We start from the raw sequence: 20,410 nt of genomic DNA on the forward strand, positions 1-20,410 counted from the left end.
AAAAAAAGAAGGATGACGTAAACGTGAATTTCTGATGCCATATCATGAATAAGACTAAAGATTTTATACAACGCAATTCTGCCGATTTAGAAAGGGGTTTTAGAAGTGCCTGAAAGCAATGCCTTTTCATTTATCTCAAAGTACCTTGTAATAATCATAAGAAGTAACCCAGGAGCCGTTTAATGAAAGTTGTCATTACTGAAAAAATGACTTTCTCCGACAGTTACTACAGTTACTATAGTAACAGTCAGAGGCTATTGAATTTCAGCCAATCAAAACTAAGGATTTCAGTAGATTGTCAGCACTGACAATTTAGCCGGTGTTGACACCTGTCATTTCATTTCCTTCACAGTTTGGAAGATGAAGTCTTGTTTTATATGGTGCAGACTGAGCAGCCAATCTTCATAGAATCGTGATTGAAACATTTTATTTGGCAAAGATTTCGGAATGTAATTATTGTAATTTATTCCACAGTAGCTGATGATCTACTACCAGTTCAGATTAAAGGCGACACTGACACTCTGAATAAACGACTAATGTTATTTAATGTAATTGTCATTTTTTCACAGTGGCTGATGGCCTAACCACTACTGGTGCAGCCTCGATGAATAAATCATCTATTTTCATTTTGTTTCATCTTTGATGCCGTCCTTCGACACCATGCCGCTTCAAAATATAAAGGTGGAACCGATGAAAGCGACGTCGACCACTGAGAAAACCGCAATACCCTCCATCGACCAGGAGATGATCGCCATGAAACGGAAGGGGGATCCAAGGTCGTACAACGACCGGATGTCTTGGCTCGCCGTTTTTTACAAGTTAATTCCCGACGGGATAGGAGTGGCTGGTTTACGCTACGCCTTCAATCCACGGGAGATCAGAATAAGAAGGTCAGTAGGCCTGAATGCTCCGAAATAAAACTGGATGTATTTGCAACAATGATCAATTCAAGATTATTATTGTACCTAATGACAATAGATATAAATTGTGATTTATCATATTCATGATAACGGATTAACAAATTAGATTAGGGTCTACCTAGAATCAATTCATATAAGACAATATCGTTGTACCCATTTTGAAGGTCAGTTGTCTCATTGGCCCCAAAGAAACTTGATATTGGATGGATTCTCGACATTCAATTCCAGTTGAACATAGTCCTTCAAAAAATTACACAATTTGCTATTCATCACAACCGTGTCAACGATTTTTCTAACAAAAGTGCCTAGACATTAAACAGTATTTTAGCGAAATGTTTGTACAGCAAGGGTGTTTAAGTCATTTTTTGTCGAACAGCTATAAGACGGCCAATCGGTGCAGGTTGGTTTGAGACTTGCCTGTATATTCATATCTGACTAAGATATGTCATCTATGGAGGACCTATTTTGATAAATAACAGACACACTTTCTCTCACGTACCCTCTCAAACGATCAACCATTTTTAAAATCCTCACACAAGCCAATGTTTCTATATAGGACCTATACAGTGCACATTTACGTGTCATGGAGAAAGTGTGGGTGTGTGTATGTTTTGGAGCGGGTGTAAGTCATGTAAATTACTCGATTAGGGTATGCGAGCTTATGTGAGTAAAATAATAATAATATAGAGTATTTCTAAAGCGCCAAATGCACATTAATAATGTGCTCAAGGCACTGAAATATACTTGGTATATTATTTATTACCCCGGCTGTAGCTGAGCGGCCATGTAGGCGCTGAACATGTAATTTAAGCATTCAAGGAATAACTCCTACCGGGAACCCATTCACCTCACCTGGGTCAAGTGCAGCACAATGTGGATAAATTCCTTGCCGAAGGAAATTACGCCATGGCTGGGATTCGAACCCACGACCCTCTGTTTCAAAGTCCGGAGACTAATCTATTGGGCCACAACGCTCCACAAAATGATGTGTTTGTGTGCTGGGGAGGGGGGGACCTGCGTGGGGAAATGACGAGAAAAACGCGTCCTAGCTCATTGTACTTCGTCACTTGAATACACCACTGGACTGGAATACTCCCCAGGGAGTGGAGGATGTGCACACATTGTGTGCGGGAATGACTGATTGAATCCGATGGCCGGGGTAATAATATATATCTGTTAAGACACGTCGTTCCGGTATATTCAGCGCTATCAAAAAGCGAATTATTATTATTATTATCACTAAACGATTCGCAGTCCAATATTCAACCCGTCAAACTGTGAAACCATTACTTTATTTATCTATTTATCTATCTATTTATTTATATATTTATTTATATTTTATTTATTCATTCGTTCATTTATTTATTTTTACCAGGGTGACTCTGTCAGTGGGTCAAACACTGCTACACTTAGAAGAAGATGTATATGAATCAGTCATCTATAGTTCAGGAGAGTGGAGCCAGCAACCACATGGTTAATTAGAATCCGTTTTTTGTAATTCGATATTTACAGATCAATGTGGCTTCTTCTCGTGCTCATCGCTTTCTGTTTCACCAGCTACCAGATCGTAGATAGGATCTTGTATTTTGCATCCCATCCGAAGGACGTTGACATCAACATCGAGTACAGACATGAGGTTCCTTTTCCTTCCGTCGCTATCTGCAACATCAACATATTCAGGTAGGCCTATATAGGAAGACGCCTGGACACTCCTTAGGTAAATAGAATGCATATCTGTAAGGACACTCCAATGTAGCTATCACTTAGAAACTGAAGGAGAGTCCATATTTAGGCCTCGCTTATACTGAAACCAGGCAATAGATTTGTCACCGGATATAACTGCTAAAAATTGTACCTTTCATGGACACCCTCACTTGAGCGAAATTTCCACAGTTCTTAATCTTTCATGGTGGCATTTCCGTTAGTCATTGCGTCGTTGTGATGTACATTTTCAGAGATTGGTTAAGATGTCTTGGATTAATCTGATTCTGGAATTTATTTGAATCCTATTTTACGATTTCTTTCCTTTGTGACACGGTGACTAAATGATCAGGAGAGGGGCAGTCAATGGAACAGTCTTTGAGGACTTTCTAGCCGATCTGTTCTTCAACGGTACATCTGTAAACATGACAAAATACCGAGATGAGTTAGAGCAGTACGAAATGACTGAGACGTTTCGAGAAATGGGGCATGACGTCGAAATGACAATAAAAGAGTATGTATAACATTGGCCTACTTTAGTAGATAGTTTCGTCGGAGTGCTATGATCAGACAAAGAGACAAAGAGAGATAAAGACACGATAGATTGAGCCACTTTTTTACCCCTCTTAGGTTTTGTCTGACGGTAATGTTCAATCGCCATCTATGGTCGCCACTATTTGGATGCATCCGACGTATCAAATAGTTCCCTCCCATGCACCTCCCACTCTCTCTCTCAAACACACACACACCCTCACGCACACATTCTTTCAAAAAATGTATTTAAAAAATACAATTTTGTTGGTATCTCTTACTGTGTATTTTTTACGGTTAATAAATGGTTAGTAAATACATTTCATTGTTTTAAATCTAAATCACGTAAGAAGATATTCAAACGCATTTTCCCACCAGTCCTTCTCCTTTTCATGTCTAGTTTTTACTGGAGCGGCTTGGAATTGTCCCTCGACAATTTTACCATGAGAAACACGGAAGCGGGTGTGTGCATCGTTTTCAACGATATTGACAATGGATTCCCACAGTTGATGGCCAGCGGTAACGGTACGTTAGTAAAAGTCATGTCTCGTATTGCTGATTAGTTTTTAATCGAGAGAGCTACTGAGCATAATTATAGTACGCCAAAGTTACTTGGTTTACGGGAAACCGAGATCGAAGACGGGGACCTATATTACACTGCAAAAACGCCGGTGTTAATTTAACACCAGCCTGGTATCAATATCAGTCCACACCAGAGAGGTGTTGAACCAACACCAGTTCAGAGTAAGGCCGACACCAATTTGGCAATGAAGCAACACCAATTAGAACAGGTGTTGTTTCGACGCTTCCATTATAATATCATGAATATGTAGACACCGGGCTGGTGTTAAATCAACACCATTGTTTTACGCACGCTTGCGCTTTGATCCCCAGTCTTCATATTCCAAAACATAAGGCTATTTTGGAAAACGAATACGGAAGACTGGTGATCAAATACAAACTGAGTGCGCATACATAATATAGATCACCGGTCTTCATGTTCCAAAACTCGGCGATACTCCACATTATGTTACACTGTTCTTTGGTGCGTATCATTTTGTCAGACAAGTCAGAACTGATTCTGATTGGCTGAGATGCACTATTACTATAGTAATAGTCGGATAAAACGTGCGACAAGCCCTTTCATGAAACGCCCTGGTCTTAATAGAGACAATTATTTACAGATCATTTACAAAACCGTATTGCCCTAGAATTTATGAATATCAGGAAATGATTTGTATTTTCCTCGGTCTTTCATCACGTACTGACTTTGCATGGAGAGACGGCGAAAAATACACCTTTGTATTTTCACTGGTCTCACATCCGGGCATCTGAGGATGCATAATTATATAGAAAGAGATACGCGTCGTGATGCGCGCAGCACAATATACGTATGTCAATCAAGATCAATACTGCAACATTTCAAACCGGGGGGGGGGGGGGGTCACTCTCAAAATGACCTGCTACGCACCCGCGTCCAGAAATAGTGTAGAAAAGGGTCCCGTTTCAGGCACTTGGGTGGCGTCGACGTCTTTGGCAAAAAGGGTTGCATTTCAGGACCATTCTCTGGTAAATCACCGTTCAGGGTATCCTTTTCTCTCTCTCTTCACGCCATTTCGGGTTACTAATTTGGTCATGAAGATTACGCCCAGGGTGACCAGATTTCACAAAATGAAATACGGGACAATCGACAAAAAAGATCAACAAAGAAGGCTACACAGTGTTACACCCAGTGGCGTACCGTGAGTCACGGCATGGGGGGGGGGCACCAGCAAAAATTTTGATTCACCTAGTGAGCGCGCGAAGCGCACTCAGTTGCTAGGTATACTGACCTATAGAGACATTTTAAGGACAGTGTCATTAAACGAATATGTATGTTACTGATCACATAATGCGAGCGCGAAGCGCGAGCTGAAATTTTTGTATATATTGACCCCAAACGGACATTTTAATGACTATATTGTAGGAATCTATTAAGAGTATACATATCTCACCATAGTAATCTAATGCGAGTACCAAGCGCTTGCTGATTTTTTTTAGAATTATATGCATCCAAACACATAAAGCACCTGTAGTCATTGTAATCATGATTAAAATGCACTTCTCACTAATCAAACATTGCGAGCGAGAAGCGCGAGTTAAAAATTAGGAAATTCACACCTGAAGAGGGGCATTCTAAGGCTTGTTTGTAGGAATTCACGTAGACCATGCGTATTTCACTAACCAAATGATGCGAGCGCAAGCTGAAATTTTTTATATTCAGATCAGAAAAAGGGACATTTTAGAGACTGATTTTAGGAATTCATGAAGAGCGGACATATCTCATTAATCCACTAATGCGAACGTAAGCGCGGACGTGAAATGTTTGATATTAAGACATTAAAATGATATGTCACTGCATAAAACAATACTAATTCGAAGTGCGAGGAAATATATTTGGTGTATATTGACTTGAAAACGGGGTGTTTTAGACAACAGGATTATATATCTCGTTAAACAGACAATGCGAGCATCAGGCACAATGAAGACATAGGCCCTGAGCAAATTATGTTTCATAAAGTTATGATATCTTTTTTATTTTTATGTATAATATAACATAATTATAATATAATATAACATAATTAACAATAATTTTTCCTTCCCACTACGTTTCTCACTTTCTCCCTCTTTTTCTCTTTTCCCCCGTTTTTTTTTGGCCAGCCGATTGGGGGGCACGTGCCCCCCCATGCCCCCCGTAGTTACGCCACTGGTTACACCTGTGAAAAATTATAAAGAATTGGAAGGGTGGGTGAACGAAAGAATGAAGGAGAGAACGAAAAGACGAAAGAAAAGAGATGAATTAAGAAGAAAGAAAGAAAAAAATTAAGGGGAAAATGAAGGAAAAATGAAAAAAATATATAAAAAAGTTAGAATAAAAGAAAGAATAAAAGAGCGAAAAATGTTACCGTCGTCATTCTTTGAATTGAATGCAGAAAGAAAGAAAAAGAAAGGAATGGAAGAAGAATACAATGTGTGAAAGACAACATAAAGGAGAGAAAGAAAAGAAGTAAGAAAAATGAGGAGGAAAGAAAGAATGAAGGAAAGAAAAATGTTTCCTTCATTCTTTGAAAGAAAAAAGCAAACAGAGCAATAAGGGAGGAGGGAAGGAAGGAATTAAGAGAGGGAGGGAGATAAAGAATAAGGGAAAGAATTGGAAGGAAAAGTCAAGTGAATAATGAAAGAAAGGAGGAAAGAGAGGGAGAAAGAATTTAAGTGAGGAGGGAATGAAAACACAATGGAAGAAGAGAAAAAAATAAAAGAAAAAGGAGAGGAAGGGAGGGGGGAGGAGAAAAAAAAGTTTTAAGAAAGAAAAAATATAAAAAGGGAAATTTGATAAAGAAGACGGGTAAGAAAAAGGGGGAAAGAAAGAAAAATGAACAGAGAGAGAAAGGATCAGGAAAGACAAATAGGAAATAAAGATAGATGGAACAAAAACGGGCAAGCAGGAAGGATAGAAGGATGAAGAAAGAAGGATAGAAAAGAGAGAAAGAGGAAAAAAGTTCAAACTTCAAGCAAAAAAATCCAATCATCTAACAAAAATCATAATGATATTTGGTGTTTTTCAAATATAATTTTAGAATTAAAAATAATGTTTTAGAAATGAATAAAATTTCAAAGAGATTTTTTTTACTTAAAAATTAGATGAAACATCGCGGCATCATACACAACTAGACTCAAAACGAAAGCTGAAACAACTAGATCTAGTTATGAAAACTCAATAACTTGTTCCTCCGAGATTACATCTCCAAATCAGTAATCTGAGAACCCATAATGTAGTCATACAAATTTACCGCCGATTTTGTGATTATTTTGGCATGTTTGGTGGAGAGAATCTTCTCAGATCCTACATGCCTAGCTAGTAGCCTGCCACACAATGGCAGGAGGCCAGTTAGTTTACGATGTATTGGGTTAGCAAGAAAATCACCGTAGAACTTGCAAATCGATTTTATTGTTATCTCTGCTTCGTCATCTCTTGTTTATTTTGATGAAAATTCGTCACTTTTAAATACATTTTGTTCAATATTCCGAAATACGGGACAAATAGGCGTCCCGGGAAGGGTTTGTCGGGACGCCGGGACAAAGAAGCAAAATACGGGACAATCCCGGGAAATACGGGACGTCTGGTCACCCTGATTACGCCATTAAGAGTTCCATATATGAATAGAACTAATCCATTTCCCGCCATTTAGGGTTGCAAATTTGAGAAGATTCGGGAGCAGACCTAAGCCATAAACACAATGAAGGGCGTGATATTAAGGGATACAAAGTAATCCTCGCACACGCCGGCCAGCACATTAATTATATTACTTATGACAGAATACCCCCGTACAGCATAGTCTCTGGTCTTACACGGCTCTATACTAGGCAGCACGCCTAGGGTTTAGGCCTATAGTCTACCCGGTAGTCTACCCTTTTGTTTGATTCATACCGGGGATTCCTATATTGATTTTTTTTTTTATTGTCAATTAAAAAAAGAAGAAGAAGAAGATACAGGTTTAATTAATGTAGGTATTTCATAACAGATTAACTGGTATGGATTCCATTTATCAAGTTTTGATGAAATTGGTAAAACGAATCGTAAGTGATGCATCAGTCATTCAATATAGGCAAGCAACATTTTTCACTTGCATTCATTAATTAAGGCTAAAAGATGGCTATTCAAAGTGGCTAAAAGAGACGTGCCATTGAAAGCAAATTGTGCTGGCCTTATACTGGCAATAACTTTAAAGTATTGCCGGGAATTTATACATGTTGTATGTAACATCAATTAAACATCAGTAATCAGTATGGTATCAAATTAATCAATTTCGATATGTTTACGCCACTTAGGATATCGAATTAGGGGCTTTTCCCTCTTAACGCCACTTAGGGTGGCTTTTCTCATAGGTTACGCCATTTAGGGTTGCAAATTTAGTTAATGTAGTTACGCCGTTTAGGGTGCATTTCTGAGGTTGTCGGACACGGGTGGGTAGCAGTCCATGGGAAGAGTGACCCCCGGGATTTCAAATACGTCACAAAGCATAGAAGCATAGTCTGATCAACATAAAAAAAAATGAGTCACATTCTTCAAGGGATAAATATCTAAATTTTCAAGATTTTGCTATAGATGTCTGATTTGAAAAATAATTAAAAATATTGACTGGCTCTTCTTTCGGGAAACATCAAAATTATATTGCCCTTAAAAGAACCATATTGCCAGCGTCTAAAGACTCGGGCTTATATGATTCTATTGCGGCAATATACTTTGTGTCCCCCCAAGGTCAGTCAATATTATATAATTATTGTTGTTAATAATAATAATGATAATAATAATAATAATAAAGGGTATTTATATTGCGCACATATCCACCCTGTTAGGTGCTCAAGGCGCTCCTATATATTACCCGGCTAAGCTAGGCGTTCTTAGCGAACACAGCTTTTTAAGGAATTATTTCCTACCGGTACCCATTTACCTCACCTGGGTTGAGTACAGCACATTATGTATCAGTTTCTTGCTGAAGTAAATTACGCCATGGCTGGGATTTGAACCCACGACCCTCTGTTTCAAGTCCGAAGACTAATCCACTGGGCCACAACGCTGTTAAATAGTTGGCACAAACCCCCCCCCCCCACAAAGTTAGGGAACTGTCGAGTCCGTTATGCCAGCTACGCAGAAGGCGCGCGTCTGAATATCTAAATGACACACCGAGTCTGCCGGCAAGACAGTTTTTAGCCCGTTTTCACATGGCCGTTTTATTCTTTATTCCCTAGGACCAAGAAACGGTTTGTATCTGAAGTTGAAAGCCTCTCAGGATGACTACTACTTTCATCCCTTTCAAATGATTACCGCTGGATTTCAGGTCCTACTCTACGACTACGGCACTGAACCTGTGATTGAGAGGGGTTCTTTCGGCATCGCCGTTGGGATGGAAACACATGTTGCAGTCGATATTACAGAAGTGAGACATTTTACACAATTATATTGGAAAGTTTCATTCTAACTTAAAAAGCCAAAGGCAGTTGCCCAGCTCAACGAATCAATGAATAGCATATTTGAAAATCTGATGATGGGCAAACGTTTTCAGTCACAGTTTTAACCGGTAATATTCCAAAGTCACAAGATAGTGTTGCATAAAAATAGGAGTAGGAATGGGTCATTGTGTCAATTATTTGCTGGGGGATGGGGCAGAAATTATTTTAACAAGCAATGACAATAAGGGGCCCGTTGCATAAAACTTTTTACCTGAGAAAACTCAGGTTGTTTTTACCGGAGTTTTTGCCCTGTGTTTGAGTCAATGGCAGAAGTCAGACTAACCTTAGTTTTCAGTTTTTACCACATTTTTCTCAGGTAAAAAGTTTTATGCAACAGACCCAAGGTCTTAAGAAGACCTTTTTTGTCATCCTCACTTCCGAAAGGGGAAGCTCAGGATGATGCTCAGCATAATAACAAAGTATTTCTATACGTGCAAATTTTGGTATAAGTGGATACCTTTCCCTTGTACCGGGATGAGTCTCGATTTTCCCTACATTTATTAATCATTTTATATTTGTTAAAGGTCGTCTTGACAAGTCTGTTAACAAGCCTCGTTCTTTTACATATTTGCAGTACTATAACCTCCCGAGACCTCATGGACTTTGTGAAAACAAAACCCTGAAGTACTTTGACACCTACGGATATTCGGAGTGCGCTCTGGAATGCGCATCGGAGTTCATCCTCGAGCGGTGCAACTGCAATATTCTATCCATGAACAGTAATCATTTAATATGGGAGATCAATCTCTGCTACCTTTTTTGTGACATTATAAGAAATGTTATAAGGTGCCGACGCTTTTTAGGACATTTTCCCCCTGCAACACCTTTCTTACACACTTCTCACACACCTTTCGGAAGCCTTTAATACACCTTTACCTTTAATATATCTGCCAGACTCCTGCAGTTGAAAATTCGAAGGCTTCATCTATATCCATCAATTGTATCTGTCCTAGATGGACCTCTCTCTGGCATGTTTCAGCAAACATCGGGGAGTTCTGCTTCCTCGACCCACGACGGATTCAAGAACATGTATTGTGCAATGCCCTTAATTACAATGAACAACGAAGAAGTAGGGTCGAGAAATCTTTGTCGAAAATTGGTAAATGTAAAAACAGCAGTTTCGTCTTGGACAATGGACCAACGACATATTTGCAATTGTTCGTCAGCTCCGAAACTTGAGGACAAAACTGCTGTGTCAGTTCACCAATTTTCGACAAAGACCTCACCAGATGTTCCATTGTCATTTGACGTGCATTTTCATTGTTGTAATGTATTTACTTTGTTTTAGAATCCGTCGTGTATCGATCGTGGAAGCGAAAACTACCTAGTATGATCATTGTGGCAAACATGCCGGAGGACGATGAAATGGGGGTATTTTGTGACGGCGTCAGCTTATTTTGGTACTTTCGGTCCTATGCAGAATATTTTTGTGGGATGTGCATTGCATTTTCCTGACTAATGTCACAGTCACACATGAATCCAACTCCAAACCGACGAATCCAATGACTTAAGATCGATCGATTCGTATCGGTTTCGTTGGTGAGACAGTAGAATCCAGAAGGCATCGCGATCGGTTGTCCACCTTGGAAAATGCATTTGTTAATAACCTTCCAAGTACTGTAGAATAATGTAGAGATAAATTTCTTCATCGTATAGTATTAAGCTAATGAATGGATGTACATCTATTATGTCTGTTGGGAAAAAATCCTGCTTCTGAATGATTTCCACCCTGCTCTTTCCTCCGATACAGCCCCCGCACGAGAATGTAACGCGTATGAATTCTTCAATTGCATTAACCCTAGTTTTGGTGAGTACCTGTACTACTGACAGAGGTTTGTACAAGTAATAGGCATTTTGAGTATGCTTAGGCAAATTGCCAGTTTTTGTGAGTCAGGTCTGCGTGGGTTGTTCTCAAACACTGATATTCCATATTCCTGAAAGAGGCAGGGTTATTTTCCAGTGTACTGATTCTAATACCAATTTCTGTCAAACTTTGGTCTGCCCTTTACATAAACCCCTCAAAAAAAGTTTTGCAACTCAGTTTTGGGGGATGATATCTTTTTGGTTAATGAGGTATAAAAGATGAAACTTGTATCATTGGAAAGCTGAATTATTCCTCTTTACAATGACATGCCATTTGCTGTGATTATGTAATCATGGAATATGCAATCACCCTGAACATTGAGAAAAGTCAGAAGTGAAATGTTGCAAAATGCATTGATTTCTAAACAAGAGTCTCCATTTCTATAGAATTTCCACCATGCAGGTGACAGTGAATGCGCTCGGTCCATCCTCGAAACAATTGGAAATTCGCTATTGGAAACCACGCATTTTGGAAATTTTCATTTCTAACATTGCTGCGTATTATCATGTCTGTGTATTTCATGATAACACTAGCATTACAAATGACACATGATTGTAAAGAAGAATAATCATGCTTTCTAAAGATATGACTTTTACACGTGATGATGGCACATTAAGAAATTTATTAGCACTCAAACTTGCAGTTTGAGTTGCAGAACTCAAACATGACATGGCAACGAATTTTGCAACATTTCATTTTTTACATTGCTGCATATTTACCATGTCTGTGTATTTCATGATAACACTAGCATCACAAGTGACACACGATCGTAACGAAGAATAATCATACTTTCTAATGATACCACTTTTACATATGATGATGGCACACTAAGAAATTTATTAGCACTCAAACTTGAGTTGCAGAACCTTTTTTGAGGGGTTTATAATGACTTTTCGATTTGCATGTTTCCTGGTGAACGATCGCGTACGTCGCAAAGAGACCGACTTAGTTGTGTTCACGCTATTCGAAGTCAGTGGTGAAGCTTTGCGATGTAGCTTCGATTTATCAGCTCATGCATTTAGCTGTCTACTCAGATCATTTGTAAATGTCGGGAAATAATAACTGAATGAAATCTCTTCTCATTATTGGCCACAAAAGTCTACTGTGTGAATATAAGAAACATACAAGGATAACATAATTTTGACATTTTCAGTTTCCCATAATTTTGGCTGAGAGTTGGACCGGGGGGGGGGGGGCACTTTCATTGACGAGTGGATACCATGCGTGACCATGAGTTTTCGAAATTGAAAGGTACCCTAAACAAATATTTTCCATGTTCTGAAAGTGCACCCCTTAACAAGTATTGGCGTGTGAAACCCAACCCTTAACAAGTATTGGAATCAAATCGCTACCCTTGGTTGACAAGTGAATTGCCCCCTAAAAAGTACAACGATATCTCAATTTTTATGTCAAGGATCAAATCGGACCCTAAACACGTAGTTTTGGGGCAAAAACTACATCATTTATAAATTATTTTAGTCTTTTTATACCCTCGCAAATTGGACCGTAAACACGTAGTTTTCCTAGCGAAATATATACCATTTTCATTATTTTAGTGTTTTGACACCCTTATTACGTTACGTACGTAACGTGCCCTATCTTGAAAAAGAGGTCCCTTTACGTGTTTTATTTTGGTCACGCATGGTATCCATTCGTCAATGGAAGTAGCCCCCGGGGTTGGGGTTAGGTTTAGGGCCAGAGTAATGTCGCCTTTTTGTCCTATTTTTTTGAAAGGTGACTATGTCAAAGAACGGTATGAAGCATCCTGTCATTGCCCGGTCCCATGCTTTATTCGTGAATATTCCTCGTCTGTATCAATCTTAACCTCCCCGTCCCAGCATTGGTCTACATACTCGGCCCCTCAGTTTGGCGTGTCTCCAGAATATTTTAGGTACGTGCAATGGACTTCAATTTTCCCGAGGAAAAATTTGACAAGCAAAAAAAAAAAAGTCTTCACTTTCAAGGGGGGGGGGACACTTGTCTTTTACATTTTGATTTTATGAGTGGACGATATCAACTTTGGGTGACAACGACGTGTGCGGTTTGTGTGGTTCCACTGAACATTACCCGGTCAGAAAAAGTGTAGTGTGACGTACCGACATAATCACATCTATGTGGACGTGCAAAAGCATACATTTCCCTTGTATTTGACCATTGCCCAAGGCGGCGCCATTTCACTTTGATACTAGGCCTACTATCACTGCGCCAAATCATACCATGCGTGATTACTTGACACACACTTTATTTTCGCTTCCAGTAAGCAGATGCTTGCTGCAACGTTTAGAACACTGTAAAAACTGTGGTGTTAAAACTGACACCAATTGGTGTTAATTGAGGACCACACCCTGAGGTGTTAAAATTACACCCTAGAGATTGAACATAATACCAAAGAGTGTAAATGTAACAACCAAAGGTGTTGTAATAGCACCTACACTGTTAGAAAATTTATCCTTAAAATAAAAGAAGTTCCTGCAGCAGTCTCGAGAACACCTGTAATCTTAGCGAATTGCGTAATCTTACAGGAAATTGGTATTTGGTGTATGGAAACTTACAAATTTCCTTGAATAAAACACCCTTTTTCCCCTTTTTAAACAGACCTGTTCTGTTGAATTGCAGAAAAGTTCCTGTTTAATGAATTTACAGAATGATTCTGTTATTGCTTTCTGCATAATCTTCTGTTTATTTTCTGTAAAATCACGTTTTTTTTAACAGTGTACAGGTGTAAAACTAACATCACCAATTTAACACGGGTGTAAAATAACTGGTGTGGTCCTCTATGTACACCGGTTAACACCACAGTTTTTGCTGTGAATCTATTGAATTTTCCCGTCAAATCACAATGAACAAATTGGAGGTTATTGTCAAAAGTTGGAGGACCGGGACAGCACATCGTCTTAAGATTCGGACAGGACAAAAATTGCAGACGTGTCGTTTGTCCAGAGGCCAGGCCGAAAAAAATAATGAACCAAAATGACCAATGTCTCATGTAATACAGTATGCGTCCCAGAAAAAAAAACCGAAACCGAATAAGTGATGATTTGACAGTAAATGATAGTTTCCATAACTCCCAATGATCACATTAATAGTTAGTGTTAATTGACAATATCTGCCACAAATTCAAGCGGAATCATTAAACATACAGCCACATATTGGTTACATGATCAGAAAGAAAAAAGGTTCACGCATTTTGTCTTTTTACTTACGAACGGCTTTAATTAGAATCTACACATAATATCTCTCTTTGCACTTATCAGGAATAATATCTGTTCACTTGTGATATTCATGAAAGACCTGAGCGTTGAAACTATCTCGCAACAGATTAAATACCCGTTCTTCAGTTTGTTATGTGAGTACCAGGGATGTCGGGAGATGAGAGTAAAGTTGAATAGCGGAAGGGGTAGGAGGAAGGGAGGGCCCGGGAAGGGAGGCAGCGGGCGAGGAAATGAGAAGGGGGGGGGGTGGTATTATTGAATGTTTAAAGTTGTTATAATAGATTTAATGGCAAACTAGAGACATTTGTAGTATTACGGCCTTTCTTTTGACCTTTATTTCATTTTATCATTTTCCTCTAAAGGGGAACTGACCTTAGAAAACGGCTAATCTGCTATATTAGGTCATTGTTTACACTAGGGTAGTCTTGATATATGAGCATTTAATTTCAATATCCTTGAAATATTAATGCTTTCAAATGCCTTGAACCGTGAAACGACAAATGTCTTGGCAAATATTGAGGTATGAATGGTGTAATGATGAGAATAAATTTATTTTATATATCAGTCAGTATATGATATATACATATGACCAAATATTGAAATGTTGCATCTTGGATAAGAATGCAGGTCCGTTTCATAATTATGAGGCCTTGAGATGGCGTTCTTCAAAGAGGCTTTGGCATAGCGACTTTAACATTATGATCCATTCGTTTATAATTGGCAGGTGATATTGGCGGTTCCCTTGGTCTCTGGCTAGGTGGAAGTATTCTAACTGTGTTTGAAGTATTCGATCTGTTCAGCATGTCAACATACGTCTACTCAAAGATGAACCATCGGAGATGATATACTGAGACAATATGAGCTGAAAACACATTGTCCCGGAAAGGAACCCGTTTGAAGCACTGTTTTGCATGGAAGAAAGTTATTAAGAGGATACTTTTGTCAGTAATTAAATTAATGCTAACGCGATTTGGGGGATTAAGACCTTGAAACGGGACATTGGCACTGTCTTATTGGCCCGTATTCAGGTTTAACTTAGACCACGGTCTAACACTGTGCTAAAATTATAGGGAGCCAAAAATCTAAAAAATTCTGCTTATATTGTTTATTTATTATATCTACAATTTTGTTTCCCTTTGCTTTCATAAGGAAGGAAATAGTTCAATTTATCATCCTGAGAGAGTTATATATATACAGTGCGTATCAAAAAAAAGTTTACACTTTTAAAAAATCCTGTAAAATTATACATTTGTAATATCCTGAAGATTGATCCACATTTTAACATTGGTACAGGTCCATTAAAGCAAATGACGATATAACTGTCGAAAAATATTTCCGCTTGAGTGAGCACCACTTACTTTTGAAAAGTTAGTGAAAAATGATTTGCGCAGAAATTTGAAATAGTAATGCGAATAAAAGTAGACCTAAATCATGAAGAACACATGGAATTTAGCTAGTAAAATTGATTTGAAGAAATCTTCTACATTGTTTGACTTGTTTCCTTGCCCAACAACACTTCGAAGAGTGCATTTGGCCCCACCCCACTCCCCTACACACCGAGGCCATCGTGACGATATTTGCTTTACAGTGAGCTGTGATTTGCATGGAATGGCTTAAGCTTGATTTTCATTTTGTTAATCATTTTTAGGCTTGGGAAAAGTGTGGAGAAACAAGTATTAAATGAAGAATGAAATGTAAACCAACTTTCAATGATAAAAATTGAGTAAAAAAATGCTGGAGATGTCTGATATAAACTTTTGTTCAGAGTCAGTTATGTCCTCAGATCCAGCTGGCAGAAATAGGGAAAAGGTTGTGATTATTAAGTGTTGAAATTTCAATTTGGGTGGCAAAATTGTCACAAAATGCTTGAATTTATCCGTTTTTATTCCAATTGACTAAAAGTGCAAGGGAAAAGTATGATAAATCTTTCGTAGTGTAAGTTTGGTTTCGCCCTTTCCCCTTGACACAGCATGAAAACGAGCATTTCTGCGCAAACAGATTTCTGCGAGCTTTACAGAAATGGACAGTGCTCACTCAAGTGTAACATTCTGACAAAACTTTTACTTTCATTGGATAGATGAGACCCAAACCCAAGATTATATGTGAAAAAATTACCCGCATGTTGTATATTTTTTAATTCCCAGGGCTTTTTCAAAGTGTAAACTTTTTTTTGATACGCACTGTATATATATATGACTTAAGAGTTAATGAATTGCTCATCTACTAATAGAGCCAACAAAGCCAAAGAAGGGATTTTATGTTCTGAAGTTTCGGACCACCTACCTATATTTCTAACTTGTAAATTAAAACTCTCATACAATAAAACAAAGAATATAATAATATTATATCGTACCCTCTAGCTTACTGCCAGGTAGGTAGTCTCAAATTGTGGTATCACTTTTTTTTACTACCGTTGAATTTAGAGAGCAATGTAAAATAGCAAAAAAAAAAATAATAATAACTTTTAAGGGGAAGCTGAAATGTAACTTGCCATATCTCCACTTTCATGTATCAAAATGTTGCTTGGTGACAGCTCTAACGTTACAGCAACATTTAAAAGTGAAATTGAGATATCGAACCTTCAAAATATGAATACACTGATGGCCAGTGTCGATTTCCATCTCAAGTAGATATGAAAAAATTGAGTCGATAAATTGATTTTTGTGTTTAAATATGTGGCGCTCTATAGAATTATACTTTCATTAAATATGCATTATTCATAACAACCTTGAGATTTTTAAAACATTTTCAGATATGTTCTTACTAGCCTGCGGGCTACTATTTACAATCTTGGGATCCAACGCTGCTTAGAATTACTGTTTTTACTGGCGATATAATCTGATCCAAACCAAATTCATGTATACCACTGGCGTAGGACCCCGTCCTTTGTAAGCAAAGAGAAACACTATGAATTTTCAAGAAATCAATGAATGTATGAAAATACACCATGTCCAGAAAATATTTCGAGCAAACATGGATTTTAGGTGTTGACGTTGCTGGCTTTCCATACTTATGGTTGAGGCGGATCAATCGCAACTCTTTGCATGATGGGTCAAGATCTGACAACTTTACTTGATTTTGATTGGATGATGAGCACTGTTACTAAGGAAACTATCTGATTAAACGAGACTTGTCGGCACTAGCGTACTTAAGGGGGGCAGGGGGGTCGGACTGCCCCCCCCCCCCGAGTCACAGCTGATCCAGGGGACGTGCCCCCCCCTTGAGAAGCAAAATTAATCATTTGTAATGTAAAAAATGCAATGAAAACAGACGTGTGCCCCATCTTTTTAACTTGAAGGCCTTTGTTTTATTGCTTGTCATTTTTTTGTGGTACGAAATATACTTTATTTGCGGTTGAAGACCTTTTTTTTGCTTGTCAATTTTTTCCGCGGACGAAATATCCTCCAAAAAATTCGCCCCCTTTTGGAAAATCCTGGGTACGCCGCTGCTTGTCGGATAAAATATCCGGCAAGTCCTTTCAGGAAACGCTAAGGAACCGGTGAACTCGTGGAATAATAATGATAATAAGGAGGATGACGGTGACGCATGGTCAGAATTTAAGACAATTAAATCTTAAAGCTTTTGAGCATCTCTTCACTGTGATCAAGATTTAATGAGCGAGAAGCAATAAATCATAGACAAAAATATCTGTCCATTCTATTATTATTATTATCATTCGCCATATGTTCATAATTCATTTCTTTAAAAAATGATGAAAAGTATGATTCACGGACATCTTGGATTTGTGTGTGTGTGTGTTTAACATATCTTTTTTATTATCTGCTATGACATTTATGAATTTGTGGGCGAATCGGTAACATGTGTTAATTGTATCAAAAAATCAACTCTTTCGTGCTAAACAGTGAATTTTGCCCTTCGACCCAGGATAACTGACACAATGAACACCTTTATAATCAATATCGTCATGGAAACCAGGGGCGACCATGCGATTTTATCAAAAATTGTGATACAAATTTTAAAATGATAAAAAAGCGAAATGAGGAAGAAAATGAGAGTGTAAAGAGGAAAAGTTGGAAGAAAGGGTTGAAACGAGATGGGTCATACTAACCTGTTATATAACTGAGAAAAATACTTTTTAGGTCTTAAAGGTATAGTGTATGATTGGTTGATCTCAGACAAGGGCAATGAATCAATTTTGAAATTATTGCATTCATTAAATACCTATGTTATTACTCTATTTTATCACGGAAAAGAAACTTGCATAACTTTTCTATTTTCATGATATTGAGGGGTGAAACATAATTATACCTCGTCTCGGTTAACCTAGCTTAATTGTTGACGCCCTCTCGAGTTACAAAATAAATTGAGATAAGAACACCTCATGCATATTGATGAAATACGTCATGGCGCATGCGCAGTATCAAGAAATCCCCGTATCAACTAAGTGCAGTACTGTATGTGAAGCTGAGTAGAACGCAAACATCGAACGGTGCGTGCAAGCTCAATGAGCCGATGCTAGCCGGCTAGCGATATGCATGCTCTCTGCCTTGGTTTCACACATAATCCACTGTTAGCGATAGCACACACAGGACGAGAATATTACATTGAGCTATGATTGTATCGTATACGTGATCATAAGGATTCAGACACGTTGACTATCTGACGTGAATGAGGAAGCAAAGGATTGCTCAATACTGCTTACTTTCGGAATCTATAATGTCATGGATCTGAAAGTACTCCAGGACTAAAAGAGATACGAGAATCCCAGAGAAGGGCAATTAGGGCCGAGTTTGATTTTTATTCATGTGGATTGTAGCTCTTATAGGCATATTTTCCCTTCATAGCTTGGGGTGCTTTATACGGGAACTAGGAGCGAGGCGCTAGCGCAGCTTACTGTATACTGACTCATTGGCCCTCCCCAAAGGAAAGGGGAAGGAGGAGACTGAGAGAAGAAAGAAAGAAGTGGATTGGTAAAAGAGCATGGGTGTCGATCACGGGAGGGGATATATTTCCCAATATTTCAAGGGGGTGGCCTCACTGGCCTGTATTATCACCCCCCAAATAATTTAGGGTAGAAAAATTATAATGATGAAAAAATGAAAAATTTGATCATGATGATTATAGTGATGATTATAGTATGCCATCAGTCAATTTGTTTCTCTCGCAATTTGTGTGTATTGTTATTAAATAAAAACATTCTTTTCCAGGACTTTTAAACAGATGGGTGGAGGTTCAGGATGAAAAAGAATGAAATGTATGTAGGTCCTATATGATATTTTAACACATGACATGAAAGGACCTCAACGAAAAACAACTTTTGTTGAAAAGGTGTTCCATCCTCTAGTGGTGAATAAATGAATTTTAATAAATCAATTAATTTAAAAGGGTGAAAAATAAACGGGAGTAAAAGGGTGATAAACGAGGAAAACCCCATGGACGTAAATCCCAGAGGGGTAGATCTTGAAAAAGTACAAATAACTTTTCACAGATAGGAGTTGCATACATCATGCTCAATCAAAATGTCCCAGACAATTTTTGTAATTTTTCTTTCGTATGAGTTTAAAATAGGCTTACTTGTAACACAAATCGAATTTTCCAAAAAAATAAATAAGTACAGTACACTGCAACAATGAAGGAATTTCCAAGAACACCGTGCATATCTCCACTCCCAAATGTCAATGTTGAAAGATCCCCATCCACAAGAACATTTGTGTCAATCATCCCCCCCCCCAACCAAGAATACCGATCGATCGACACCCATGTAAAAAGAGAATCAGGAGAGCGATCATAAAGGGATCTGAACACAACCAAGGAGCTTCCTAATATAATATTTTGGTGTTTTTTTTTCTTTCCTGAATGTTTCAGTCAGTTTCAGATATTATTTGTCTCCACTCACAAAGTACAGAGGAGAAATTGGAAAAAAAATTAAAACAAAACTATTTTAAAACTCTAAACAGACGGCCACCACCATTCTGTCTAGAGCCAAGCATGAAGAAAGGGAAAGGGCGAAGAGAAAAAAACGATTATTTTCAGGGCGGGTTGGGTTCTGCGATATAAAGCAGGGCTTGTCTAACACGGGGTTACATAGAGGCCTATAGTAAAACCATAGAGCTATTACAGAAAGCTCTACATGATAAAACCAACACAAAACGAAAATGCAACCCCAATGC

General features: G+C 38.3%; 1 protein-coding gene across 3 annotated transcripts; it reads left to right on the forward strand.

Annotated features, from left to right (window-relative positions):
• The first annotated feature begins 299 nt into the window (after positions 1–299).
• On the forward strand, positions 300–15,464 carry LOC121425448 (acid-sensing ion channel 1-like). Of its 3 annotated transcripts, XM_041621504.1 has the most exons (10): positions 300–890; positions 2,433–2,600; positions 2,974–3,135; positions 3,553–3,677; positions 8,943–9,130; positions 9,778–9,922; positions 10,954–11,010; positions 12,802–12,958; positions 14,322–14,413; positions 15,004–15,464. In XM_041621504.1, the coding sequence occupies exons 1-10, from the start codon at positions 643–645 to the stop codon at positions 15,120–15,122; spliced, it is 1,461 nt and encodes a 486-aa protein (XP_041477438.1). In that variant the 5' UTR covers positions 300–642; the 3' UTR covers positions 15,123–15,464. The 3 variants fall into 3 exon arrangements, 2 of the variants coding, with proteins under 2 accessions (XP_041477438.1, XP_041477439.1); XR_005971494.1 differs by lacking the exon at positions 12,802–12,958 and having other exon boundaries at positions 15,004–15,091; XM_041621505.1 differs by lacking the exon at positions 14,322–14,413 and having other exon boundaries at positions 15,004–15,082.
• The last annotated feature ends 4,946 nt before the right edge of the window (positions 15,465–20,410 follow it).

Source organism: Lytechinus variegatus, chromosome 12, assembly GCF_018143015.1.
Source record: "Lytechinus variegatus isolate NC3 chromosome 12, Lvar_3.0, whole genome shotgun sequence".
In the NCBI taxonomy this organism is placed as follows: domain Eukaryota; kingdom Metazoa; phylum Echinodermata; class Echinoidea; order Temnopleuroida; family Toxopneustidae; genus Lytechinus; species Lytechinus variegatus.

Bases quoted from the DNA above. Each gene is read 5' to 3' on its own strand.
- LOC121425448 (XM_041621504.1), top strand. From the start codon at position 643: ATGCCGTCCTTCGACACCATGCCGCTTCAAAATATAAAGGTGGAACCG. The intron at 3,136-3,552 runs GTATGTATAACA...TTTCATGTCTAG, and splicing joins GTCGAAATGACAATAAAAGA to TTTTTACTGGAGCGGCTTGG. The intron at 14,414-15,003 runs GTGAGTACCAGG...TATAATTGGCAG, and splicing joins CCCGTTCTTCAGTTTGTTAT to GTGATATTGGCGGTTCCCTT.